Source organism: Osmerus mordax, chromosome 1, assembly GCF_038355195.1.
Source record: "Osmerus mordax isolate fOsmMor3 chromosome 1, fOsmMor3.pri, whole genome shotgun sequence".
NCBI classification, from domain to species: domain Eukaryota; kingdom Metazoa; phylum Chordata; class Actinopteri; order Osmeriformes; family Osmeridae; genus Osmerus; species Osmerus mordax.
Window position 1 is genome coordinate 19,382,495 of NC_090050.1, and position 22,775 is coordinate 19,405,269.

The window sequence follows — 22,775 nt, forward strand, 5'->3', positions numbered from 1 at the left end:
TCAATGAAACTGGCTAAGAAATTTTATGTAGTTGGGATAATGATCATATGAACTAAGCCATTTCCTGGAGGTTGGCTGACATGCATTGGAAAAATACGAACAATATGTATACTTTTGTAGCTACGTTCATTTACAACATTGTAATTACTCTAAATATCCATCATTCAAAGACAAAACATTTAATAAAATGTATTCATAAACATGTATTCATGTATAAGGGTTCACACCTGTCATATTTGGTCAGTTTCAATCGGACCATGGTCCGTTTTCTCTGAAAGTCCGGTTCGTTTGGAGAGGTGAGAACATGCATTCGAACTAAAAATACATGCGGACCAAACAACCGAACCATGGTTCCTCTAACAGACGGGACTCGGTCCGGTTCCAAGTGAACCATTCAGTTCAGTTCGCTTTAGGTGTTAACGTAATCGTAATTTATTATGAAAATTAAAAAACGTAGGCAGCAATACATAAAAGTGGAAAAGTGTTCGTCGGACGAAAGAAAATAATTCCCATGGTTTGATGACCTGGATATAATAGTGGGTAAAAGACCAACGAGCAACCCAAAATACGTGCTCGTGCAAAACCAAATCATAACAATTAAATATATTACAATCGCAATACGCTGCTGTTGCTCCATTGTTGTTCGTGACAAGGAAGTGATTTTCCCTCACACAGTTTTTTTTTAACAAACGTCATTGTTTTTTTTTTTTACAAACGTTGGTTTGCTTAAAACAGGAAGTGAACAATAACCGGACCATAATGAAAAATGCAACAAAGTAGCAACTCATCCACTGATTCTGACCAAGCAATCGGACTGTGAAAGCACCCTAATATTAATTGTCCCCCTTCTCAATAAATACAGGACATACAGGAACTTGCAAAAAAACTGTATTTGTACTACCTTGTGCTATTTGATTAACCTGACTCACCAGATGGTTTGTCACACATATCCGTACAAAATACATGACAGGTGATTGGATGAACTATCTGTCTATCACTTTCCAAATCAAATGTCAACTTCAACCACAACCACAGCTGCCAGTAGTTCTTTAAAATATGTTGATTGGTCCAAACCTCTGTGGTTAGGCCACAAATGGAGAAGGTTGGAGGATAATGGATGGAGGTTGGCCAGATAGATTCTCATGTGGTCGTGATCTCGCAAATCCAGCTGTCTTGCAAGCTTACTATTGGATGCACCAACAAAACAATGGGTAAGTCATTCTTGTTCAGACAAGAAACCCCTATAACCCTCCCACAAGCTAAACTATGGGAAATAATTTACAAGCGATGGACATGATGCTGTTATTGCAGGTAATAACCAGATAAGATCCAGTTTGGCCCAGGTTCCATCCCGTTGTCTGTACATATTGTTAACTTATTCTGCACTAATGGTTTAAATGACCAACCCAGGCTAACTGATGTTTGACCATGGGTGGAGATATAATGGCCCTTTATGTTGTGTGTATCCTCCTCATCCAAAGCTACAGGTGGGTCCACAGCACGCTTGTTCTCCAGTGCCAGTCAGCAGCCAGGGAGACACTGCAAACATGAAAGACACTCTGAAAGAATTGGTAAGAAGGACACTTTATGACCATCAACAACACTGTCACTTGTGTCAGGGTTCATGTATAAACTCAATGTGTCGTGACTTTTGAAAAACAGTCGATGTGTTCTTTCCATTTCTATAGGTGCAGTATTGGAGGCTTTACCTGTTAATGTTAGTCTTGGGAATTGGAGGATCATTTCAGTATGGGATCCAAGTTTCCATCATGGCATCCCCGGCACAGGTTAGTCGATGGCATGAGGTTATGCAAGTATGTCTCAGTGAGTGTGATACTGAAATTGTCTTTCAAAACAGAGACACCTACTTTTTAGATTAATAATTAAATGTATGAACATACTGAAAACAACAACTGAAATATTGCAAGTTTGTGATGAACTTGGATTCTGACAATACCTTTGTGAAATGAGAATGAAACGCATGCTGGTCAGCCAACATGTGTTTTTTGTTAGAAAATAATTTCATAGAATGTCATAAATTCCCTTTCTTGGTGAGAGAATATTCTCAGTTCTCCAAATATTACTGATTCCTTTACGTTTAACTCCTGACTTACCAGTGGAGTCCTACTGGCCTGTGATTAATGTAGCCTACCTGAATGTGATTCTGTGAAAGCCCTGGTAGGAGTGACATAATAATAAACAAATTGAAATAAACGTATGTTCTAACTGTCCATCTTAGTATGCTAAAGAAAGGCATATCTCTCCGTCTGCAGCATATCCAAGGTTTTGTGAACCAAACATGGCTGGGCCGGTATGAGGTTCCAGTGGAGGATTCCACCAACATGCTCATCTGGTCCTTCATTGTGTCTGTATTCAGTTTGGGTGGATGGCTCGGAGCTATCCACAGTGGCAGCCTTCCCGCTGTCCATGGCAGGTGCAGTGAGATACAAACACACAAATATTACACCCCCAACCCACAGTAATAATACACACACGCGGTTACACATGCGTTTATACATGCTTTCACACACACACACACACACACACACACACACACACACACACACACACACACACACACACACACACACACACACACACACACACACACACAAAGTCTATAATCATCTCAGCAGTGTATGATGTCAATTTTTTTTTGTAGGAAGAAAGCCCTGTTATTTAACAATGTGGTGGCCATTGTAGCAGCTCTTGTTATGGTCTTCAGTCCCATGGCCAAGTCTTTTGAGATGATCCTGCTGGGCAGATTTCTCTACGGATACAATGCTGGTGAGTGTTATGTTTTTGTGTATAAATGTATGCATATGTGTGTTTGTTTCCACTGGTTTGTGCGTGGTTCTAACATTTACAGGATCAAACTCGTATTTGTCATCAGGTTCTTTGTTTGTGAAAGCATATGTCTCTGGCTGTCTTTCTCTTAACTTAGGCCTTGGGCTGAGTGTAAACTTGATGTATTTGGGCGAGAGCTCTCCCAAGAAAATGAGAGGATTCATGAGTCTCACTTGCTCCATCTTCATTGGACTTGGGAAGATTTTAGGCCAAATTTTAGGCATCAGGTCAGTATATCCGAGTCAGAATCATCAAAAGGTTAAACTAGGTATGATTACTTAATTAATGATTGACTAATGACTATTTTGCTAAGTTGATATTGACAGCAGCGATGTTGTCCCCAACTCCTCCTCTTCATCATTTTTGCAGGGAGTTGTTAGGGAGAGATGACATGTGGCCATTTCTGCTTGGCCTTTGTGGCCTGCCTGCTGTCCTTCAACTCCTGGCCCTGCCTTTCTTTCCTGAAGCACCTCGATACCTCTATATTGACAAAGGTGACACTGAGGGCTGCAAAAGAGGTATGTGAACAAGGCCTTTTATTGCAAAAATGTATCTGGCTCTATGTGTACGTTATATTTTATATGTATGTGTCTGTGTATATGTATGTGTGTTTAAGCCTTACAGTGGTTATGGCAAGAGGATGACCTGAAGCTTGAGTTAGATGACATGGATAAGGAAAGAGAGAGCTCCCAGGGTCTGAAGACTAAGACAGTGCTGGACGTGCTGCGATCCCGCTGTGTAAGATGGCAGACGCTGGCTCTGGTTTTCCCTTGTGCTGGTGTTCAGTTCTGTGGAATCAATGCTGTGAGTCAACTTTTTCCACCGTTAATATAAAGTTTCCACTGAAGTAATAATGTACCCGTTTTAATTCCTTCATCGTTAGTAAACATATGTCCTCCCTCTTCTCTCCTGTCTTCCTGTCTATTAGCTGTATTTCTATTGTTTTGACATTTTCCGTGAAGCTGGAGTCGCAGAGGATAAAATGCAGTACCTGTCCATTGGCATTGGGGCAACAGAGCTCATTGCCGTCAGTTTCTGTGTGAGTACTGCAACAGGACACACATTAGGACAGAAATAAAACTAGTGGGAATCATACATTGAGACATTCACGTGAACTGTCCCACTTGTAAATAAAAAGCCTAAATATTGCACTGTACATCTGTCCTGTAATGAAAGAGGACTGTTGTGTCTCAGTCCCTGTTGATAGACCGTGCTGGCAGGAAGAATCTGATGGGTTATGGGTACCTGTTGATGGGGGCCATCATGTCTGTGCTGATTGCCATGCTGTATTTCAAGGTATGCTGTACCGCTTTAATTTTCATATGCTGCCTGTTCATTAAACATATATGAGAAGAAATACAGCTTTGTTTTCTCCTCAGGATCTCTATTTCTGGATGCCGTATATAAACATCACCCTTATCTTCTCAGTCATCTGTGTGTATGGACTTGGGCCTTGTAAGTTTCATGGACATACCAGATTCCACATAGGCTTGTATTCACTGGATTCGAGTGGATAGTTCATACGTGTAGTGCTTGTGTGGTACATGCACACTGTCATGTAACTCTTGCTTTTTAGGTGGAGTGGCAATGGCTCTTCCGGCTGACCTCTTCCTGCAGGCCTGGCGTCCCTCCGCTTATGTGATCAGCGGCACTGTCAACTGGCTGGGCCTGTTCCTCATTGGCATGTTCTTCCCCTACATAGTGGTGAGAATCAGCCAAACACTCAACATATGGTTAGCTGTGATAGCTCATTTGTTTTATGTTTTTCTTCCTACATTTGTTGACTAAACATTAGATCCATAGCTCAGTCACACAGCTAATTTAGTAATTTTTTGGCTCACACAGGATGGGATGGGAGAGTTCTGCTTCCTGATCTTTGTGGTCTACTGCATTTCCAGTGCAGCATTCATGCTATATTTCATCCCTGAAACCACTAAGAAAACTGTTATGGATATCACGGAAGACTTTAACAAACTGAACTACAAAAACAGGAAATCTGACACAGAAAAGGCTAGCTTTGGTTTTGTAACAAAATTCTGAAAATGTGTATAATTAAAAATTCTGAAAGCCCACATCACACACCGTTTCATTTGTAATTTAATTAGCTTTACCTTTGAGATGCTTGTCCTTAACTGATCTTATAACTGAATTTAAAAATCAGCATGTTTTACTATCATGAACAACCAAAACCACTGTTTCCACTTTTGTTGAAACTTGAAGGTTTTGAGCATGATTGGAAATAAACAAAAGTACCTAATATCACTGTCATTTGTTATTGTGTCCACAGTTTCAAGGTGAATTTCACTTATATCCACAGAACAATATAACCACAAATAGTATAATTAACAGAAAAATGTAACAGAACTGAATAAGAGTTTCAAATAAATGTTTATTTCATCGCTCACCTCTGTAGCAATAGGAGACAACAGACTCAAAAACTGAGTACAAAAACAAACATCTATAGAAAAGTATGCTTATATTGAAATATGTCCAAAGATTTATAACAAAACATGTAACTCACATGTTTAAAGAACAATCTTGCAGAATACAATGATAAAATACAGAGTTAACATACTGTACATCTTGTGTGTGCATGTTTTTATACAAAAGTGTCAATGCAAGTCACTCCTTGTATGATTTACCTTTTAAAAAAGAGGTCCTTTTTAATCCACTGCTGTGCACTATCAGTATTTGGAAGGCACTTTGCAACAGACCAAAATAACATGATAAAACAGTAAGAGTATCTACAAAATCACACACAAAAACATCCCATACACCGAGTACCAACATGGGTGAGAAACAACACCACCAGACAGCCAGTATATATAAACAGTGAGCCATTCCATTGTGCCACAACTACCGACTGTAGCATAAGAGCATATTTCTAAACGTCTCTCACTCATCCAATAAATAACATAAAATAAGTCTGGGGCTGACTTGTATTCCATCCACAGTGAGAATGCAAGCGCATCCCTATGGAGGAGCTCAAAGTAGGGTACTAATGGCCTAGGCAGACTGATTGGTCAAGCCACGAGTTATGCTACAGGTAGAGTAAGCACTACCAAAGCAAGGTGACAGTGTTTATAATGAACAGTGATACTACTTGTCACCATCCAGTGGACAACATTCCATCCCAAATCAAACCCACATAATTATACTAGAACAGAGTATATAACACTGTTCACTGGGTGTGCAGTGTGGTTACTTTCAAATAAGCAAAATCTACATCCAACTACATAATGGACAAGGAAAAAACATTAACCTATGTACAGGCTCCCTATTTGATCATATACATGTATAGTGTATACAATATACACTTGTTACAATCACAACAATAGAACTATAAATAAAAAAGGAATGTACGGAGCTTGATCAATCAACTGAATTTGATGTTATAAGACAATAAAAGCATATCAGAGAGAATAAAACGCAGACAAAATTAGCACGCTCGCTTACACTTGTTATACTACCAGTTAGGCCTCCTGATTCTAACATAACTTAGAAAAATTTGCTATATCAGCAGACTACATCAACATTTCAATAAACAATTAAAAAAAGTTGCACAAAGCAAACAGGGCAATGAATAAGTTAATAAAATATACTCTACATTTCTCAATTTCAATCGTCAAACCTGAATTTGGTCCCTGTTTATAATGCAGAATTGATTTCACATTACGTGACCAACAAACAAACTTATCTTAGAATTCCAGAGCTAAACATTCTCAAATCGCTTGAGGCAATGGGCATAATCCTTACCCTTTTCTTTTTGTGTGTGTGTGTGTGTGTGTGTAGGGGGGGGGGGGTCTGAATTGGCTTTGCTGCAGTGTAGTTAGGGATTCATCTCAAGCCTCTAGCAGCCAGGTGCTATGAAGTGAAGACGGGGCCACAACTGCAAGATTTGATATGATTGTTTTAAATGTGTTTTCAAAAGCTTGGTAGCAAAGGATTATTGTTAAGTCTTATTGTCTGCTAATTACCTGGTCTCTTTAGTGTTGACAATGCTTTTTGCAAAATCCTTATTTGTCAAGTAGATAACATGAGTTTTTGGTAATGAATTGAAAGGGCTTGATTATACATTACAGAGAGTAAAGTCATTAAATAAACTGAGCAAAGCAAATATGGGTATAACTTGGTAGACAAATCAATGATGTTGCTTAATGTAAAGAAAATGTATTTACAATTTATTTAGCTCCAAAATGGTAAATATCAACAAATTATAGCCCATAATACAGAGACATGACAAAATATTATGAATATCTGAACAGCAGAGTAGTCTTCCAAGAAAGTCTAGTTAAGCTGAGATGCTGAATGCCAGGTGACTGATCAAATCTAGACCTCATCTGGAGAAAGGCAGTTCGCACAGACTCATCAGCACTAGAGTCACTTTTCCCCAAGGCCAATCCCACTGTGGCCTGCCTCAGAGTCCACCAGCGAGGAGGCAAAAGCAGACTGTACTATCTGAAAGCCAAAAGACTCCAACAGGGACATATTCTGTTGAGGGGAAAAGGGTGAGCTTAGGGAGGGGGCAAGATCCCCTAACCCAGACGCTGTACTGCTATGGCCTTTCGGAGCCTTGTGCACCCTGTGTTGGTGCTTGTTGAGGTAGGACTTGGTACGGAAAGCCTGGCCACAGTCACTGCAAGGGAATTTTTTCTCTAAATCTGTCTTGACTTTGGTGCCCCCTGGTGATGCCAAAGCACCAGCAGAGGCTCCGTTGCACGCTAGAGGCGTCATCCCCTGTTCCTCACCATCAGGCTTGTGTGGAGACTTGAGCTCATCCCCGTTCGACAGCTCCCCAAAAGAAGGGTCTGACTCTTCAGATTCCTGATGGGGGCACTTCCCAACATTCTCCTGCCCGTCTGAGGAAAACACATGGTGGGGTGGGGGTTTGTGGAGAGCAGGAGGAAGAGAGAGCAAGAGGAGGTGGCCAGGAAAAGAGAGAAAGAAAAATGAGGGTAGGGCATAAAAACGGGGAAGAGGGAAAACTCAAATTAGTAATTACACACAATTCAACATATAGCTCCTCACTCAGTAGAAGTACTCCAGTTGGCCACCACCTGCAACAATATCAACTGAAATTATTATGCAAAGTTAAGTTTTCCATGTTGAAAAGAAAAGTGATGCATCCAGAGAAATCTCCAAAGGATTGGTCCCAGAACTCCTTTATCTGTGAGGGATGGAAAGAGCATCATACCTTTAAATATAGCTCTACAAGACAATAACAAAACAACTTATTTCTTACACCATACATATATCAAAATGACCTGAAACCAGATTATACATGCATTTTGATCTCATAAAGGAATAATTTGCTTACATCTTAAGACAGAGACAAGCCATTAAATTACAGCCAACTTTTTGCAACATGCTCTCACAGTATGTTGATTCCAGTCACCTCCTTGCCCATGCATTCATAGTGGCTGGATACTTCTCGCCCAAATCCTTCCAGCAGCACGGCTAGTATCGTGCTCAACCAATCAATAGGGTGTTTCAGCGCTCAGCTCCCACCCGCCCTCCTGCTGGCCCATACTGACCTGCGAGAGGCCCGTGGAAAGGGAAGCCAGGCGCCCCGCCAGAGCGACACTCCCAGAAATATGGCGCACCCCCTGACTTTCCCAAGAGCAACTCAGGCTGCAGGCTCAAGGTAGGGGGGCAGGGCTGGGAGAGAACTGGGGGTCCAGAAAACCCTCGAAAGCGACCTTCTGCCTCAGGGAAGGTGACCAGCAGCCGGCGAGTAGTGCACAGGTCTACACAAACACCCGCCCCCGAGACAGATGTGGACAGAAATAACAGCAAAGGCCACAGAAACTATACAGTCAACATTCGTTGTTACCATGACATCAGATCTGAGCTACACCATTTACGGCAAACCTAAGCTACGCAGGTTTGCCGTACTTCTCTTAAAATGGAAACTGACTAAATAACCACAAGGAAAAAAAACTCAGTGAATGAAACTTTTTCCTCTATTACTTGCCAAGCCAGCAGATGCCTTTTGGGAGGTATACTATATAGTGCTTGGGTTGCTATTTATTATTTTATTTTTTTATTATTATTTGCAATTCGTCTGTGATAAGTTCATCATAATAATTTGCAGTGCCTTTTAAGCCACCAACCAGATTATGGGGCACTTATTTTGTTTATCACACTTCTTTGCTTCCCCAACATTGTGCATGTTTCCAGAACGCCCTTCTCCATTTCAAATGGAAACTGTGTGGCATTGCATTTCAAGTGCAAGTGATGCTCAGCTCAATCTGAAGTGCTGCATCAATGCACTTCTTGGACTGATTCACAAATAGGTAGACAATACAAGGTAAATGATCCTACTAGCCAGAGGTTGCTGGTTTTCATGGCAATAATATACATGAAAAAGCTCCATTGAATCCAGGTTGTTGTGTACATTCAACTGATACACAGCTGTTCATGCAACAGAGCGTACCAGTGGCCACCATGTGAGAAACATAACAGGAAGCAGCACAGAGCATTCACCATGTTGTCATGCCAAACAACTACTATGGCAAAACAGATCCAACACAAAAAAAGATCCCAAAACAATGCAAGTATGCTAAAACACATTTTTATACGTTTTTTTCCTCAAGATAACTAGATTTTTCCAAAGATATGGCAATATTTTGAAAATAATCTGCATCCAACAGCGACACTTAAGGTAAATCCAACCCAAGCTTTGTTTTGTCATTATTTAGGAAAAGAGATGGAGAAGTCAGATTAGAGGATGATATATAGGGATGATCAGGTCTCAATGCTGCCCACATACATGGGCTGTTTTGTGAAATAGGAAAGTCAACGTAGCATCTTATCTTAACCATTATACACAATTCCTTCCAGACCTGTTTCTCCTTCCCTTATTGGGCATGAATCACAGACGACAAGTGCATTGACGTTTAAGTAGAGGCTGACACTACACCTGCTAGCCTCATCTAGAGACCACAAGTGCCGCTGTTTGGTGCTTCCTTTATGAAAAAGTCCTGTTAGCTCATGGAAAGACAGACAGCAGATGGATCCTTTTAGATTAAGCGTAATGGTTACCGGACAGGCAAAAGCATGTGATAGTGTGCCTATTTTATGTATGCTTTTGGTAGAGCTTTGGAATGGCTATAGGGATGCAACACCTCCAGGCAGCAGATGATAAAAGGAAAAAGAGACGAATGCTGAAGACAGGGTGGGCGGCTGCTTGCCTTCCACTGAGCACTGGCGTCCTGTGTGGTAAGGAGCGCCGTTGTGCATCGGCAGTTCCCCCCGCGGCTCAGGGAAGCTGTGTGCTGTGGCAGCGGGGAGGAGAGGTGAGCCATGGTGCGTTTTTACGTGCACCTTAAGGTAGGATGCTGTGGAGAAACCTAGGTCCAGGAAAAGAACACACAACAAAAGGCAATTGCAGACCTACACACCGCTGGATATGAAAGGGAGAGTATTCTGCCTTCTGAAACCACAGATCAATGGTACATAACCTACATAAACTTTTGTAGAGTACCCACGAGTTTTGGCAAATTTTCATGACTGAAATGTATGGGGTCTGCTTCAGGTCCTTGCATACAATTTCTCATATTTGGCCATATGTAGGCATGTATCCTTGAAGCAGCCCTTACCTGCAGTACTAGTTTGCCATTGAAAGGCAGGATATGCAAGTTTTGCAAACCTAGCCATTTTTGTATTTTGGAGTAGTTGGCATGCAAAAAAAACCTTTAAAAAACCCTGTTCTGTATCAATGTGAATTAAATAACGATCTGGTAACCGTTTTCCAGGGATACTAAACGCAAAGAGACCGGTTGGTTGAACAGCCTCCTCACAAGTGTAAAGTGTACTTTTCAGGTAAAACAAGTCTGCCTCAAATGTCTAATTTTCAACAAAAGTTTTAGAACTCAATAGTCTGAATATTTGTGGCCTTACTACAACCCCTTTAGACAAACTGTTTGGCATTGGATAAAAAATGTGGGTTAGTAATGCTAATAGCACGCAATTAATAAAACACGAACAAATTGTTAGCAATGTCAAGACATCACTGAATACCATCTTAACAGACATACGGCAGAGACATGGCATTAAGTGAAGTGGCTGATGTACATTAGGCTTTACCTTTGTTGCATATGCCACAGTAATTGTGAGTTCCTTCACTGTGTTTCTTGAGGTGGTCGGTCATATATGCAGCCCGGAGGAATTTGCCACAAATCTGGCAGGGGATCTTGTCCTCATGGCATGCCAGGTGGGATCTCAGTCTGTCTCTCGTGGCAAAGGAGGCATTACAGATCTGGAGAGAAAACAAGGCACAAGAAAAGGAGGATTTCATAGATTTTTTGACATGCATTGCAAGAGACACTGTACAAAGCACAGATCATTCAGACAATTAAAAAAGGCCCACAGAAACCTGGGTCTAGACATTCTAGCAATGTTTCAGACATGAACTGTCAATAGTTTAGACAGAGCCAAAATTGCTACCTAAGATATCATATTTCCAGAGAGAATCTTAATAGTCTTACCTGGCACTTGTGGGGTCTCTCTGTTGTGTGAACTTGTTTGATGTGTCCATTCAGATGGTCTGGCCTAAATATAGCAAGACAGAAACGATTACCATACTGACACAACCGAGTGTGAATTGCATGGATCTGGTTGCAAGGAACATCGAAGTTCCCGATAATTGATCATGTCCTTAAAGGTATTCTATCCAAATATGTACTTACCTTGAAAACCCTTTCCCACAGCTTTGACACACGTAAGGTTTGCCTACGGAGCCATCGTGTGACCTCACATGGTATGACATTCTGTCCTTGCGTTTGAAACGAAGGCCGCATACATGACACGCGTATGGCTTTTCTCCGGAATGAGAAAGCTTGTGTCGGTTCAGGTGGTAAACATCACGAAAAACTTTCCCACAAATGTCACAACCAACGTGACGTCTCGTCCTTTCACGTTTACGACTGTTATCTTCGATGCCGTGCATGGATATTCCATTTTCCAACAGACCTGGTTGTGATTGAGATATCAACATAGGGCCGTCTGCAGCGGGCAAGGTATCGCTGCTACTGTTTACACCACCGGTGGATGCTCCATGCTGTGCTTCGTGGTTTCTTAAGCGTGTCGCCTCTGTAAATGCTTTCCCACAAATTCTACAAGGAAATAAGCCATTGTCTTTAGGGGTGCTGTGATTAAAATGTATAGGCTCCATGACTGTCCCTTTCTTTGGCCGCCCTCTGCCTCGTTTAGATCCAGGCGAGACATCCTCTTGAAAATGATTCCCCGTCATCTCTGATGATGGAGACACTGGCAAAAGACCAGCAGGGTGCAAAACTGGCATTGTTGACGAAGGGCTACCGACCACTGACGTATCACTGTTTCCATCCAAGTTGTGCGGTTGTCCAATGTTAGAAAAAATTGAGCCATTTGATAACATTTCAGTACCATTTGGCATATCCTGTTGAGTCGCTTGGAAGCCCAAATCCGGGGCTCCTGAATGGAACAAGCTGGAGTCCCCTCCTCGTGAAGGTGGAACAAGAATTTGTACGTTAGACTGTTTTATTACCTCCTGACATATCTCGATGACTGATCGCATTAACAGAAACTTGGCTGCTGTCATCAACTCGGGGAAGCATTCCAGGCGTACCACAATCTTAGAAGTGTAAGCAAAGTCTAGAATGTCTTTAAAAACTTTAGGGCTTATGGTATGCATTTCAAGCTCCTTTGCCTCGCTGTCGCCCTCTGTTTGACAGCCAAAGACCGATTCGAAGTACTCACTACACGCGGCCAGTACCGCCTTGTGGGCAGGAAAGCTCTCTTCACCGACGCGCAAGATCACATCGCAAAACCTGCCTCCATCTTTCCTCTGAATGTTAAGGTTGTGTAGCATCTCCGCGCTATGCTTGCTCACCTGGTAGGTGTAGGAAGAATTCCAAGACTGTTCCACTATTTTCTCCATGCCGAATTCATTCAATAGTTATGATGTTTGCAACAAGGGGTGGAGAAAGGAACGAATGTTTTGAACTCTTTGGGGGTAAATTAAATATAAAAAATTTACCAACGAAAACCACCCCTCCTTTCTCCTTAGCATCTAAAATGTTAGCAGCAGCAGGGAAAAATGGCAGCCCCCCAGCTTCCTGTGAACTTTGACCTTTTATTCTGCGGGGGGGGGGGGTCTTTTTCCAGAAACATGTCAACGTCACACTTTCTAATGTATATTGTATTTAAAAAAACGTGTTAAATATCCTTGACGGCTCTCGATCCCGTAGAACGTTTAAACACAAAAGTATAGTATAAAATTATCCTTCCTGGTCTGCCGTTGTCCACCCCCCTCCCCCAATGACAGACGCACAAGCTTCCCTGTATGGTCAAACTGAACACGACACACAAGCGCGCATGTTGACATCGAAATGGATACTCTTCGTGGTACATAGTTTAATAGCTTACATAGCACACACACCACTTGTGCCCCTGTGAAATGTGCTTTAGAACACAAATAAAAAGGTGCAAATAAAAATTCGAATGTCGTTTTCAGATAATTAACTGTTCAATCACGAGATAACCGTGAATTAGCACCATTTTGGCAACACGCGTCTCTGTACCAACCAAATCGTCTGCTTTAAATCCCATAGCTTAAAACTACTTTGAACACCATACATATCTCAAATTGCTTTATCCAAATACAGCAATACTAACCGTAATATCGCAAGGTTGGTACAAGCTTTAAAAAATACAAAATGCTTTTGTGAATTCGTTTTATTGAACATTTTATTTATTAATTCTAATTGTGCTTTTATAACTTAACAGCACATTACCTTAAACGGAATCCCAAACACCCCCCAAAAAAAGAAAATCGTGATTTCAGCAGTGCTTCTCTTCCAGTGACGGGGCGAATGGGAGGGGAATACGGTAAAAAAAAAAAAAAATACAAGAGAAAGAAAGGCACAACCAGCACTTGCTGTTCCCACTGGGGGCGTCCTGAAATGCTCAAACTAGTTACCGCTACAAACAGGGCCACTGACCATGCCTTAGAGGGGCATTTGATGGGAAACACTCTGGGAACCTCCACAATCAAACAACTTGCAGTAGCCCTTTTCTCAGTGCAGTTCCAATCGGGGGGGTGTGTGTGTGTGTGGGGGGGGGGGGGGGGTAACATCACCAGGATCAGATGGAAACACTACCCCGTCTTAGAGGTTCCACTCAAGTCCCTGGCAGTTCTCCATTTAACTGCAATACAACCTTTTCCATACCAAGAAAAAGAAATCATATCTATTATGTACAGGGAGAATACGTTTCTTTCCCATGGTCTGTACAATTTGGGCCTATACATTATTTACTTCATCTTTTCTGCAAAAACTGAATACAAAAAGAATACTCAAAACAAATAGGCTGCAGAAAAGAACCCCATTACTCATCTTTCCCTTTCTTAAGTTTAGGCCTCTTTAAACACTACCAGTGACTTCAAGGTTTAAGACAAAGAATTGACAGACATCTCAAATCTGTGCATTTTGACTTAGAAATGAAAGTTCACGTTTGTCACTAATGGGGATGTGAAGATGGGAGACAAAGAAAAGTCCTGCTATAGCCAGCATATTCTAAATGCTCACGGCCGGAACTCCAGTTCGTCAACGCTTATAACTTTAGCAGGCATGGAGGGAAGGGGCTGCTCCAGTACATCCGAGCCAAACCACTTGGCCAGGCCGAGAGGGGGGCTGCCCTCGCGCCGCTGGGAGTGGTTCGTCCGATGGGGGCCATGGTTTTGAGACTGAGGGCCGTGGACTGTTGGATGATGCAGTGCTTGGATAAACAAAAATATGAGTTAGCTAGAAAGATGAGAACTGTGTCAAATTAAACAATCCATTCTAAATGTTAACTGAACATTCTAATTAAGATAAATGGCAAGTTGCAATACAGATAAGATGGGGTCAGATGGCTAAATGGTTAAGGAGTCAGGCTATTAATCAGAATGTTGCCGGTTCGATTCCTGGCTGTACAAAATGATGTTGTGACCTTGGGCAAGGCACTTCACCCTACTTGCCTCGGGGAGAATGTCCCTGTACTTACTGTAAGTTGCTCTGGATAAGAGCGTCTGCTAAATGACTAAATGTAATGTAAATGTAGATAAGGTGAAAATGTCCCATTTGTATTTTCATGGGTGTAATGATCCGAAAACGCATCTTACCTGGTCTTTGTTGCTGTTGGAGTTGCTGCTGCATAACTGCTAGCTGCATGTGGGTGTTGGCTCTGGGAGGTAAGAGAGGGTGCCCTGTTGCACCAAGTGGGTAGAGGGGTTGTCCAAGCAAGGCAGGGGGTAAGCTCTGAAGCTGTGCAAGGTCTACATGTTGTGGAAATATACCTGGTGAAAAAAAATAAAATAAAAAATAAACACTTTACAAAAGCCCACGCATGTAATTTCATTTGATAGTCAATGACAATGCTGTGGATAAACTTCAGAAACGTCACCAACCTGCTTGTAGCAAAGCCGGGCCAAGCTGTTGGGGCTGGATTCCCTGGGCCAACATCCTTTGCACCACGCTGGGGTGAAGCTGGGGTGGAGGGGGACGTACGATTGGAACATGGGATAGCAGTGGTACTGGATAGATAGGTCTGGGAAAGGATGGCCCAGGGGACACCAATGTGGGAGTATGGTGTCCAGCAGAGCCGGGCTTTGGACGCTCTTGTTCCTTGGAGGGCCGAGTTTGGGAGGAGAGTGGGGTGGAGCAGGCTTTTACCCCACCAGTCTGAGGACCATTCCCATCCATTCCTTCCAGGAAAGAATTAGGGGAGCTGCCGTCTAACGAGAGGAGCAAACCTGAAGAATCAATAAGCTGTACACCTCCCACTGATGACATTTGTTTTCCACCTAGGGGGAAAGTTGCCCTTGGACCCAATGGTCAGACATTTTCTTTAAATAAAATAAAAAAGTTAAAGGATCATTCGTGTGGTGACTTAGGAAATTGCACGGAATCAGTCTTTAGTATTTATAACATTTCCTTGTCCCCTGTCCATTTGGTTGCCTCGCCAGTGTCAAAATCTCAGAGTTTGGATTCTTACATTCGTCTCCATAAAGTATAGAGTGCAGATTGGCGCATCTGCCAGTAAATACCTTCTTGAAAGTTGCCAGCGTCCTCCTTGCCCTCAGGACGACTACCTGGCTCATCTCTACTTTTCTCTTTTGTCTCGTACATTTTTCGGATCACAGATGTGGGAGTAAAGGACGCAGACAGCTGTGCAACACACAAGCATTAACAGGATGTTTACATGTAAGCTTTGAGTAAACCAACCATGTCAAATGTTAAAACCAAACGGTGGTCTTTAAGACAGCATTTACACACACACACACACCACAGTGACTGCATTGCAAGGAGAGTTTCTGCCAGCAGGATGAGGGCCTGGGACTGGGGACCGATTCATTTGTGGTTGTCTGTGGACCACAAACATAAATCATAGAACAACTTATCTACATTCCCACGCTTGCTGATACTTACATGTTCACCAACAATAGCAAAATGTTGTTAGCATTTACTGTTTATTATTGCATAATGGACAACCAACCAGAACTATACCAAATACAGGCTTCAAATGCCTTCTTAGTTTTGTACAAACCTGTTGCGATAGGCCTTGTCCTGTAGCTGCTTGTTGTAGCCTGCCTGGAAAGAGTGATGCGCATGCAGAGCCAAGTCCTGCTGAAACACCAGGGCCTCCAGGTCAGCCTGATCTATCCCCATAGAGAGCACCCTCATCTGGACAACACACACGGAACAGAACAATGTTTAATGCTTCCACCATTTTAGAAGTCAAACTTGAAAAAAAGGTAAGTGGATTTCAAATCTAATTTGGTGTTTGATTGCATCACAAATCTGGGGAACTGATAATCTAACGTCAAGGTCTCACCTGCTGCTGTGGAGTAGGTCCAGGGCTCAATGATCGATGCATGCCTGGGAACTGATCTGCCAACATAGGTGGTGGACCAACAGGAAACCCTGAAAACATAACAGCTTAGACCCTGGAGTACTTACAAAGATGAAAGCAATAAATATCCCAAATTGGTCTTTGATATCTGGCATCTCAATTTCTTGATGTCGGAGCTGTGAGATAAATAGTCCAACAAATAAAGTTTTATACACTTGTCAAACAACAGCTGCCTAAACAAAACAGGCTCCCCAAGAAAACCTCTCCCCAAGAAAACCTCTCCCCAAGACATTACATGAATCCCAAGAACAAAATCAGTTCCAAACCTCCCCTAGATCACACCGATCAGTTTATGGCACTTGTGCATTTACCTGCTGCAGGCTGCATGCGTCCACTAAAGTAGTCTGGTGATGGTGCCCTCTGTGGGAAGAGTGGGGGTGAGGGGCCCCTGTGCTGCAACAGGCCATGGGTAGAGGCTGGCAGGGCATCAGGGCTGGGCAGCAGGCTGCTGAGGAGTATGGGGGAGCCACTGTGTGGAGGACACTGAGCACCCAGGAGCTCCTATAAAAACACATTCTTAGCTTACAAGGAGGTACAAAAAAAAATAATTGTACATCACCACCCATTTTCAATGCACTTCAAAACAGAATGTACTCTTACTTCTATAATAATAACCCCCCCAAAAGTCTCATATATAACAAATCTTAAAAACAGGCTATATATACACACAGCAAAAAACCTAGCTACACACCTGGAATATGTTCTTCGGCTGTGGAGCAGGCACCTGGGCTTCAGGCAGTGGCATCAGGGTAGGGTCTGAGGATTGCTGAAGCTATAGAAGGTGGAAAGGGGTTGGGGAAAGGTGCAAACAAGACAAGTTCCAGACAACTTCTCCAGTCCATGTCCCTGGGCATTTTCAGTAGTGTGGTTGCAATTTCAAAGTAAATTGGTTCAATTAAAATGATTCTGCTTCAACAAAAAGATGCAGGAAATCGTAAAGGATTTGTAATGACAAGCTGTCCAATCCAATATCGACAGCCGAGCAACCAAACATTAAACAAGACTGCCCAATGACAGAAGACAGTATGCAATATATATAATTGTTCTGACTGCAAGTTAATAGTTCAATACAAGATCAGATACTAATAAAGGTTACCCTACCCGATGATAAAAGACCATGACTTGCAGCCAGAACATTAGTGTGAAGGTTTGCATGTCAAACTCCACACACACAAAAAAAAGCTTTTGTAAAAATTACTTATCCACACAAATTTATGCCCATCGTTTCTTTCAAACCTCCAGTACCATTAATGTTTAACATTTGACTATGTTTGTTAGAAAAGTGCTTGCATGCAGCACACTGGTTTTGAAACCTTCAAAAGCCAAGCCCTACAAGTTCACGTCAGACTTGAACCAGCAGACGTAGCATATTAGTATGTTAGCACATCCACAGTTACCTGAAGCAGCATGCTTAAAGCTGTTACACATCCAGCGTTACCTGAGGCAGCATGCTGGCAAAGCTTTAACATCCAGAGCCATGGTGGCACACTTACGTTGTTGGTGTTGACTTTGGGGTGGGTAGGCAAAGTTCCACTTGCCTTCATGCTGCTGACCAGCTTGTTGAAGGCTGACATGTCAGGGTCCCGTGGACGGCCGCGGGGCCCCACAGAGCTGCCTGTTAAAGCTTCTTCCAGATGCTCAGCCATGAAGGGTGTGCCATCCCCCCGCTGCTGATGGGGAGCCTTGCGAGCCTGTGGCTCAGAACTCACTTTCAGCCCCTTTAGCCCTCCCTCCACCTCCTCCAGAGAGAGCACCACACCTGAGTGAGCTGCAGACACGTTACCGCCATTGTTAAACCAAATACAGACACTCAGCCTAAACTAAGCTTACAGTTTTATTTTATATTGATTCTCTGGAGAACTATATACTAATTAGCCAAAGACATGCATTGACCACAATTCACTCACTACTCTCTCGTAGTCGCGCCTTGTTGACAGAAAGGCTTGAGAGGAGAGGCTTCAGGTCTATCTTGGCCTTGTGAAGCAGCTCCAGGATATCGACCTTCTCCTTGCGCTCTGACTGGATGGGCGTGAAGTACGGTGCCGGTCCCTGGCTGGGGGAGGTACATCGGGGGTCGAAGCCTGAGGGATGTGAGGCATGATTCACTTTTTCACCAATCTCTTGGTTTACAAAAGTTCTAGTTAGACAGACCAGGCTTATGAGTAGGGTTGCGTACAGAAACCCGGTGCTAATATGGCACCGGTACCTATATGATCGGTATGTACTGGACCAAATCTGAATGCAGATTTTGATACCACTTAAATGCCTGAGCTATCGATTGAGATATTTGCCCTCTGGTGCTCTGAAGCCGTCATTTTGTGGCTCTTTATCGATTCAGGCACCGGAACCGTTTAAGTATCAATTTGGCACCGGTATCGTAAAAACCCAAATGATACCCAACCCTACTTATGAGTTAGTTTGATCCTTACCTGCCAGTCTTTCCAGCTCTTCGTGTGGGGTGGAGCGTAGACTGCTGGAGCGGCTACCAGAGGGGCTCAGGTTACTAGAGAACCATCGGCTGAAGCGGCTGGCTGATACAGGGCCCTCCCCCAGAACATCTTCTATCATCTGCAAGAAACAGAGGGAGAGCTGTAAGAGCGTGGGACATCCGTAGGGGCCGACTAAAGGGTGCGAGGACAAAAGCTGGGACTTACGTTCAGAGCTCTTTCCATCTGACAAGCACACAGTGTGCTAGAAGAAACTTTTTAAATGGATGCACTTAAGTTTGCCATTTATAGCTAAATGTATCCAAGATTTAGATTACATCTAAAGTGTCAATGTTTTTGAAGTCATTTTGATACTCCCATTGGACTTGCTACTAGGTTCAAAAGTCGGTTAAATATTTTGATGGGCATAAATTTGCATTATTGAATTGCATTCTGACAAAAAAAAATGCACACACACAAAAAAGACATTCCTAGTGAAATCATGGAATAAACCCCATTGGTGATTGAAAAAGAGCCCAAGTGCAGCTAAAGAATCCATCTCCTTCACACCAGCATTCACCCCATCGTGTGTTGATTTACAACACCTGACATTGACCAACAAGCCTGAAACACCAATCCTGCAGTGCTCCCCAGGTACTTACCGAAGCCAACCCTGGCATGGTCTTCTCCAGGTTGAAGAACTCATTGAAGTCAAAGTCTCCAGATGTTTGCTCTGGGAGGACCTCCGGGTGTGGGACCTCCTGATCTGCAGTGGAATCTCGGACCACATCTGGCTCTTCTGCTAAACCACCATTACATTCCACTGCTGTACACAGAAAAATACACTTAGAAATTGACTGACAATAGTCTGCTTTTAAAGTGACTAATAACATGTTATTTATTAAACACTGCATTTAAAAAGATTTGAAAAAAACTTGACAAAGCTGCTCTTTTAGTAAACACGGCAGGCCATTTCTGAGGGACACAGGTTTGACATGCCTTCTCTCACAGAGTCCGTTCGCTTCCTTGAACGCTTGGGTCTACGTTTATCTTCCTCCAGAATCTTGTCATCAAATCCAATGAGCTCAATGGTCTCTGATTGGCTGGTAGGACCTCCTGAGAACCATTCAGGTTCCTCTTCTGCATAGGAGTCATTCCTTCTTCTTTCACTGAAAACGCGCTTGTCACCAAAGTCTCGCTGCTGAGGACAGGATAAGAAAGGAGCATTGGGAAGAAAAAAAAACTTGCTTGCAGTATTTGGCATGCAACACTTAAAGGTGAAGAGGATATTGAGTAAAATTGCCTTCACTACAACACAGTAACTATCCATGTATATATACTAACCCGGAACCTCTTATCCTTAAAGTCCCTCTCTCGTTCTCTTTCTTTCTCTACACGACCTTCCCTCTCAAAGCCTCGTGCTGCCATGATGCGACCACTGCCGATGCGGCGAGCCCCTCCTAGTCTGAGAGTCTCGTTCTCCTTGTTCTCCAATGGGCTGACAGGGCGGCGGGTAAGAGGTGCAGGAGCAGCAATGCCCTGACAGCCCCCTCCAAAGCTGCGGCGTTGGGGACTCAGCACAACATCTAGGTCATCCTCCTTTAGTCGCTCACGGGGATCTGAAAAATAGCACCGCAGGGGTGATTTAAAGTTTTTTATGAAGTTCTCAAGCCATGGGCAATTATCCAAATGATTAAGCAAATAGATACAATATGGATAGACAATGAATGACTTGTTTACCTGCAATTCTACGTTTCAAAGGGACTCGATCTTCCACATATTCCTTTTTATAACCTTCTACTGGGGAGCTACACTCTGATGTTGGGTAGAGTGAGGCATGCCATTTCTCTGGGTCCCACACACCATCACTATAAACCCAAAAGTAAGTTAGCCTGGAGAACAAAAAAACTAAAACCATACTGATAATCTATACTCAACTTTTATTTATTGAAAAATTTGATTACGGCCATTTTATCCTACCTGTCATATTTTTCTGAAAGACACTCAGGCCTTTCATTAGAGAATGGGTATTCCTTTATTTCCAAAAGCTCCTCCTATGAAAGGAGAAAAAGAAAGTGAAGTTAAATTAAATGCATCCAAAACTAATGCAGCCTTGCTAATCACAAGTGGTGATTAATTAATTACCTTTGAGTATCTGTAAGCTGATGATGCATTTGGGTCTTTCACTGGGTCTCTCACTGGCTCATTTACAAGCTCCATGACGGCTTCACCATTATCCTTTTCTTCAACACACGCATCCTTCTCCATGACTTCAGGGGGCAAATCCAATGCAAGACTTATTCTTGGATTCTAGTCGTATCTGTAGAAAAAAAAACATTTAAGACGATTGAAAAGTTAATCAAAATTGTGTTGATTTACAGCCTAAGGTGGTGAAAAAATTAACACTTAAAATCTATGAGTAAAATTAACAATATTAACTTAATAATTTAGCGTGATTTTCTTAACGTTATCTAACCAGCCGAGGCCGATTGAGACTCAACGCCTAAGTCAGCATAGTAAATACAGGTGTAAATTCGAGAGTATTCAACATGTACAGAAGTGTGAAAACATTTAGCATTTGAGATTGTCCAACGCAATCGAAAGACTGTATGGCGACATACTACAGAATATGTTTGGTTAACCAACTCGTGTTCTTAAATACATACTCCTTGACTCATTTATAGTAAGCTAAATACGCGTTGACGTGACCAGGCTTAGCGGTGTCAGCCTGGCATCAGAGTTAGGCTAGCTACTGGTGTATACACCCATCTATCAAGCTAGCCAATTAGTTAATAAGCACGTGCTGCGTTTAATCACCAGCATGACTGGCTAATTGGCAATTTTATGGTCTTACGACGTTGGCAGAAATGTGTCCTTGTTTAAATATCGTCACTATCTGGCTAGCAAGCTAACAAACCACTATAATACAATGGAATAAACCGACATCAGCGTACTAGGTAACTACAACCATACCATAATGTCGATGACGTTAGTCGACCAATTTAGTTGGCAAAACTATACACCAACTAGCAAGCTAGATCAGGTAGTGATGCAAAATATTTAGTTTCAGTTTATATGAGGAAAAGTCAAAAATCCAAATGGTAAACATTCACTTACGATGCGACTGGCTAGCCAACGTTTTGAAACCGCCTGAGATGCTAGCTGGCCAGCTAACCTAGCTAGGCTAGCTAGCTGCCCCCCTTTTGGCTAGCTAGCTAGCCGAGTGAGTATAATGCTCCCCAGTAAAAAGTAGAGTAAAGTAAGAATTTCAGCGTCGTCCTGGTTTTGCCACAAGAAAATATGCAAATAATACACTGGCGTCCGAATGGGACTTAGAAACAAGAAGATGTAGCTATGTCTTCTTTCTATGTTTCGGTCGTAGCAGCAATTTTCCTCTGATCACCGCTTCAGAGACAGGGGCCTTGGAAGGATTATATAGTGCCCACTAGCGCCTTTGTACAATTGATGTCAGTGTTCGAAAATATCTAATACAGCCAAAATGTATTTTTCTATTTGTATGTATATAATAATGTATATCACTTATATAGTTTGTATACGTTTGTATTA

The 22,775-nt window shown here is 42.5% G+C and overlaps 3 protein-coding genes across 7 annotated transcripts; 1 reads left to right on the forward strand and 2 right to left on the reverse strand.

Annotated features, from left to right (window-relative positions):
• The first annotated feature begins 1,494 nt into the window (after positions 1–1,494).
• Positions 1,495–4,887, forward strand: LOC136950642 (solute carrier family 2, facilitated glucose transporter member 11-like). The gene is made up of 12 exons (XM_067245083.1): positions 1,495–1,571; positions 1,689–1,787; positions 2,274–2,434; positions 2,663–2,787; positions 2,945–3,074; positions 3,217–3,365; positions 3,464–3,651; positions 3,776–3,886; positions 4,042–4,143; positions 4,227–4,302; positions 4,424–4,551; positions 4,693–4,887. Exons 1-12 carry the CDS (start codon positions 1,548–1,550, stop codon positions 4,885–4,887), a joined length of 1,488 nt encoding a protein of 495 aa, XP_067101184.1. The 5' UTR covers positions 1,495–1,547.
• Positions 4,888–6,651: 1,764 nt separating this feature from the next.
• On the reverse strand, positions 6,652–12,867 carry patz1 (POZ/BTB and AT hook containing zinc finger 1). Of its 3 annotated transcripts, XM_067242266.1 has the most exons (6): positions 11,538–12,867; positions 11,337–11,400; positions 10,936–11,107; positions 10,041–10,199; positions 8,382–8,594; positions 6,652–7,706 (listed from the first exon to the last, which is right to left on the reverse strand). In XM_067242266.1, the coding sequence occupies exons 1-6, from the start codon at positions 12,767–12,769 to the stop codon at positions 7,228–7,230; spliced, it is 2,319 nt and encodes a 772-aa protein (XP_067098367.1). In that variant the 5' UTR covers positions 12,770–12,867; the 3' UTR covers positions 6,652–7,227. The 3 variants fall into 3 exon arrangements, with proteins under 3 accessions (XP_067098367.1, XP_067098349.1, XP_067098358.1); XM_067242248.1 differs by lacking the exons at positions 8,382–8,594; positions 10,041–10,199; XM_067242257.1 differs by lacking the exons at positions 6,652–7,706; positions 8,382–8,594; positions 10,041–10,199 and adding an exon at positions 10,215–10,805.
• A 684-nt stretch (positions 12,868–13,551) lies between these two features.
• On the reverse strand, positions 13,552–22,607 carry eif4enif1 (eukaryotic translation initiation factor 4E nuclear import factor 1). Of its 3 annotated transcripts, none has more exons than XM_067244995.1 (19): positions 22,326–22,607; positions 21,354–21,528; positions 21,189–21,262; positions 20,949–21,076; positions 20,553–20,827; positions 20,208–20,406; positions 19,871–20,034; positions 19,212–19,350; positions 18,690–18,863; positions 18,276–18,550; positions 17,474–17,554; positions 17,094–17,283; positions 16,705–16,793; positions 16,417–16,553; positions 16,156–16,234; positions 15,917–16,037; positions 15,278–15,604; positions 14,993–15,166; positions 13,552–14,607 (listed from the first exon to the last, which is right to left on the reverse strand). In XM_067244995.1, the coding sequence occupies exons 2-19, from the start codon at positions 21,474–21,476 to the stop codon at positions 14,414–14,416; spliced, it is 2,943 nt and encodes a 980-aa protein (XP_067101096.1). In that variant the 5' UTR covers positions 21,477–21,528; positions 22,326–22,607; the 3' UTR covers positions 13,552–14,413. The 3 variants fall into 3 exon arrangements, with proteins under 3 accessions (XP_067101096.1, XP_067101086.1, XP_067101104.1); XM_067244985.1 differs by having other exon boundaries at positions 20,208–20,409; XM_067245003.1 differs by lacking the exons at positions 18,276–18,550; positions 18,690–18,863; positions 19,212–19,350 and having other exon boundaries at positions 20,208–20,409.
• Positions 22,608–22,775: the final 168 nt, after the last annotated feature.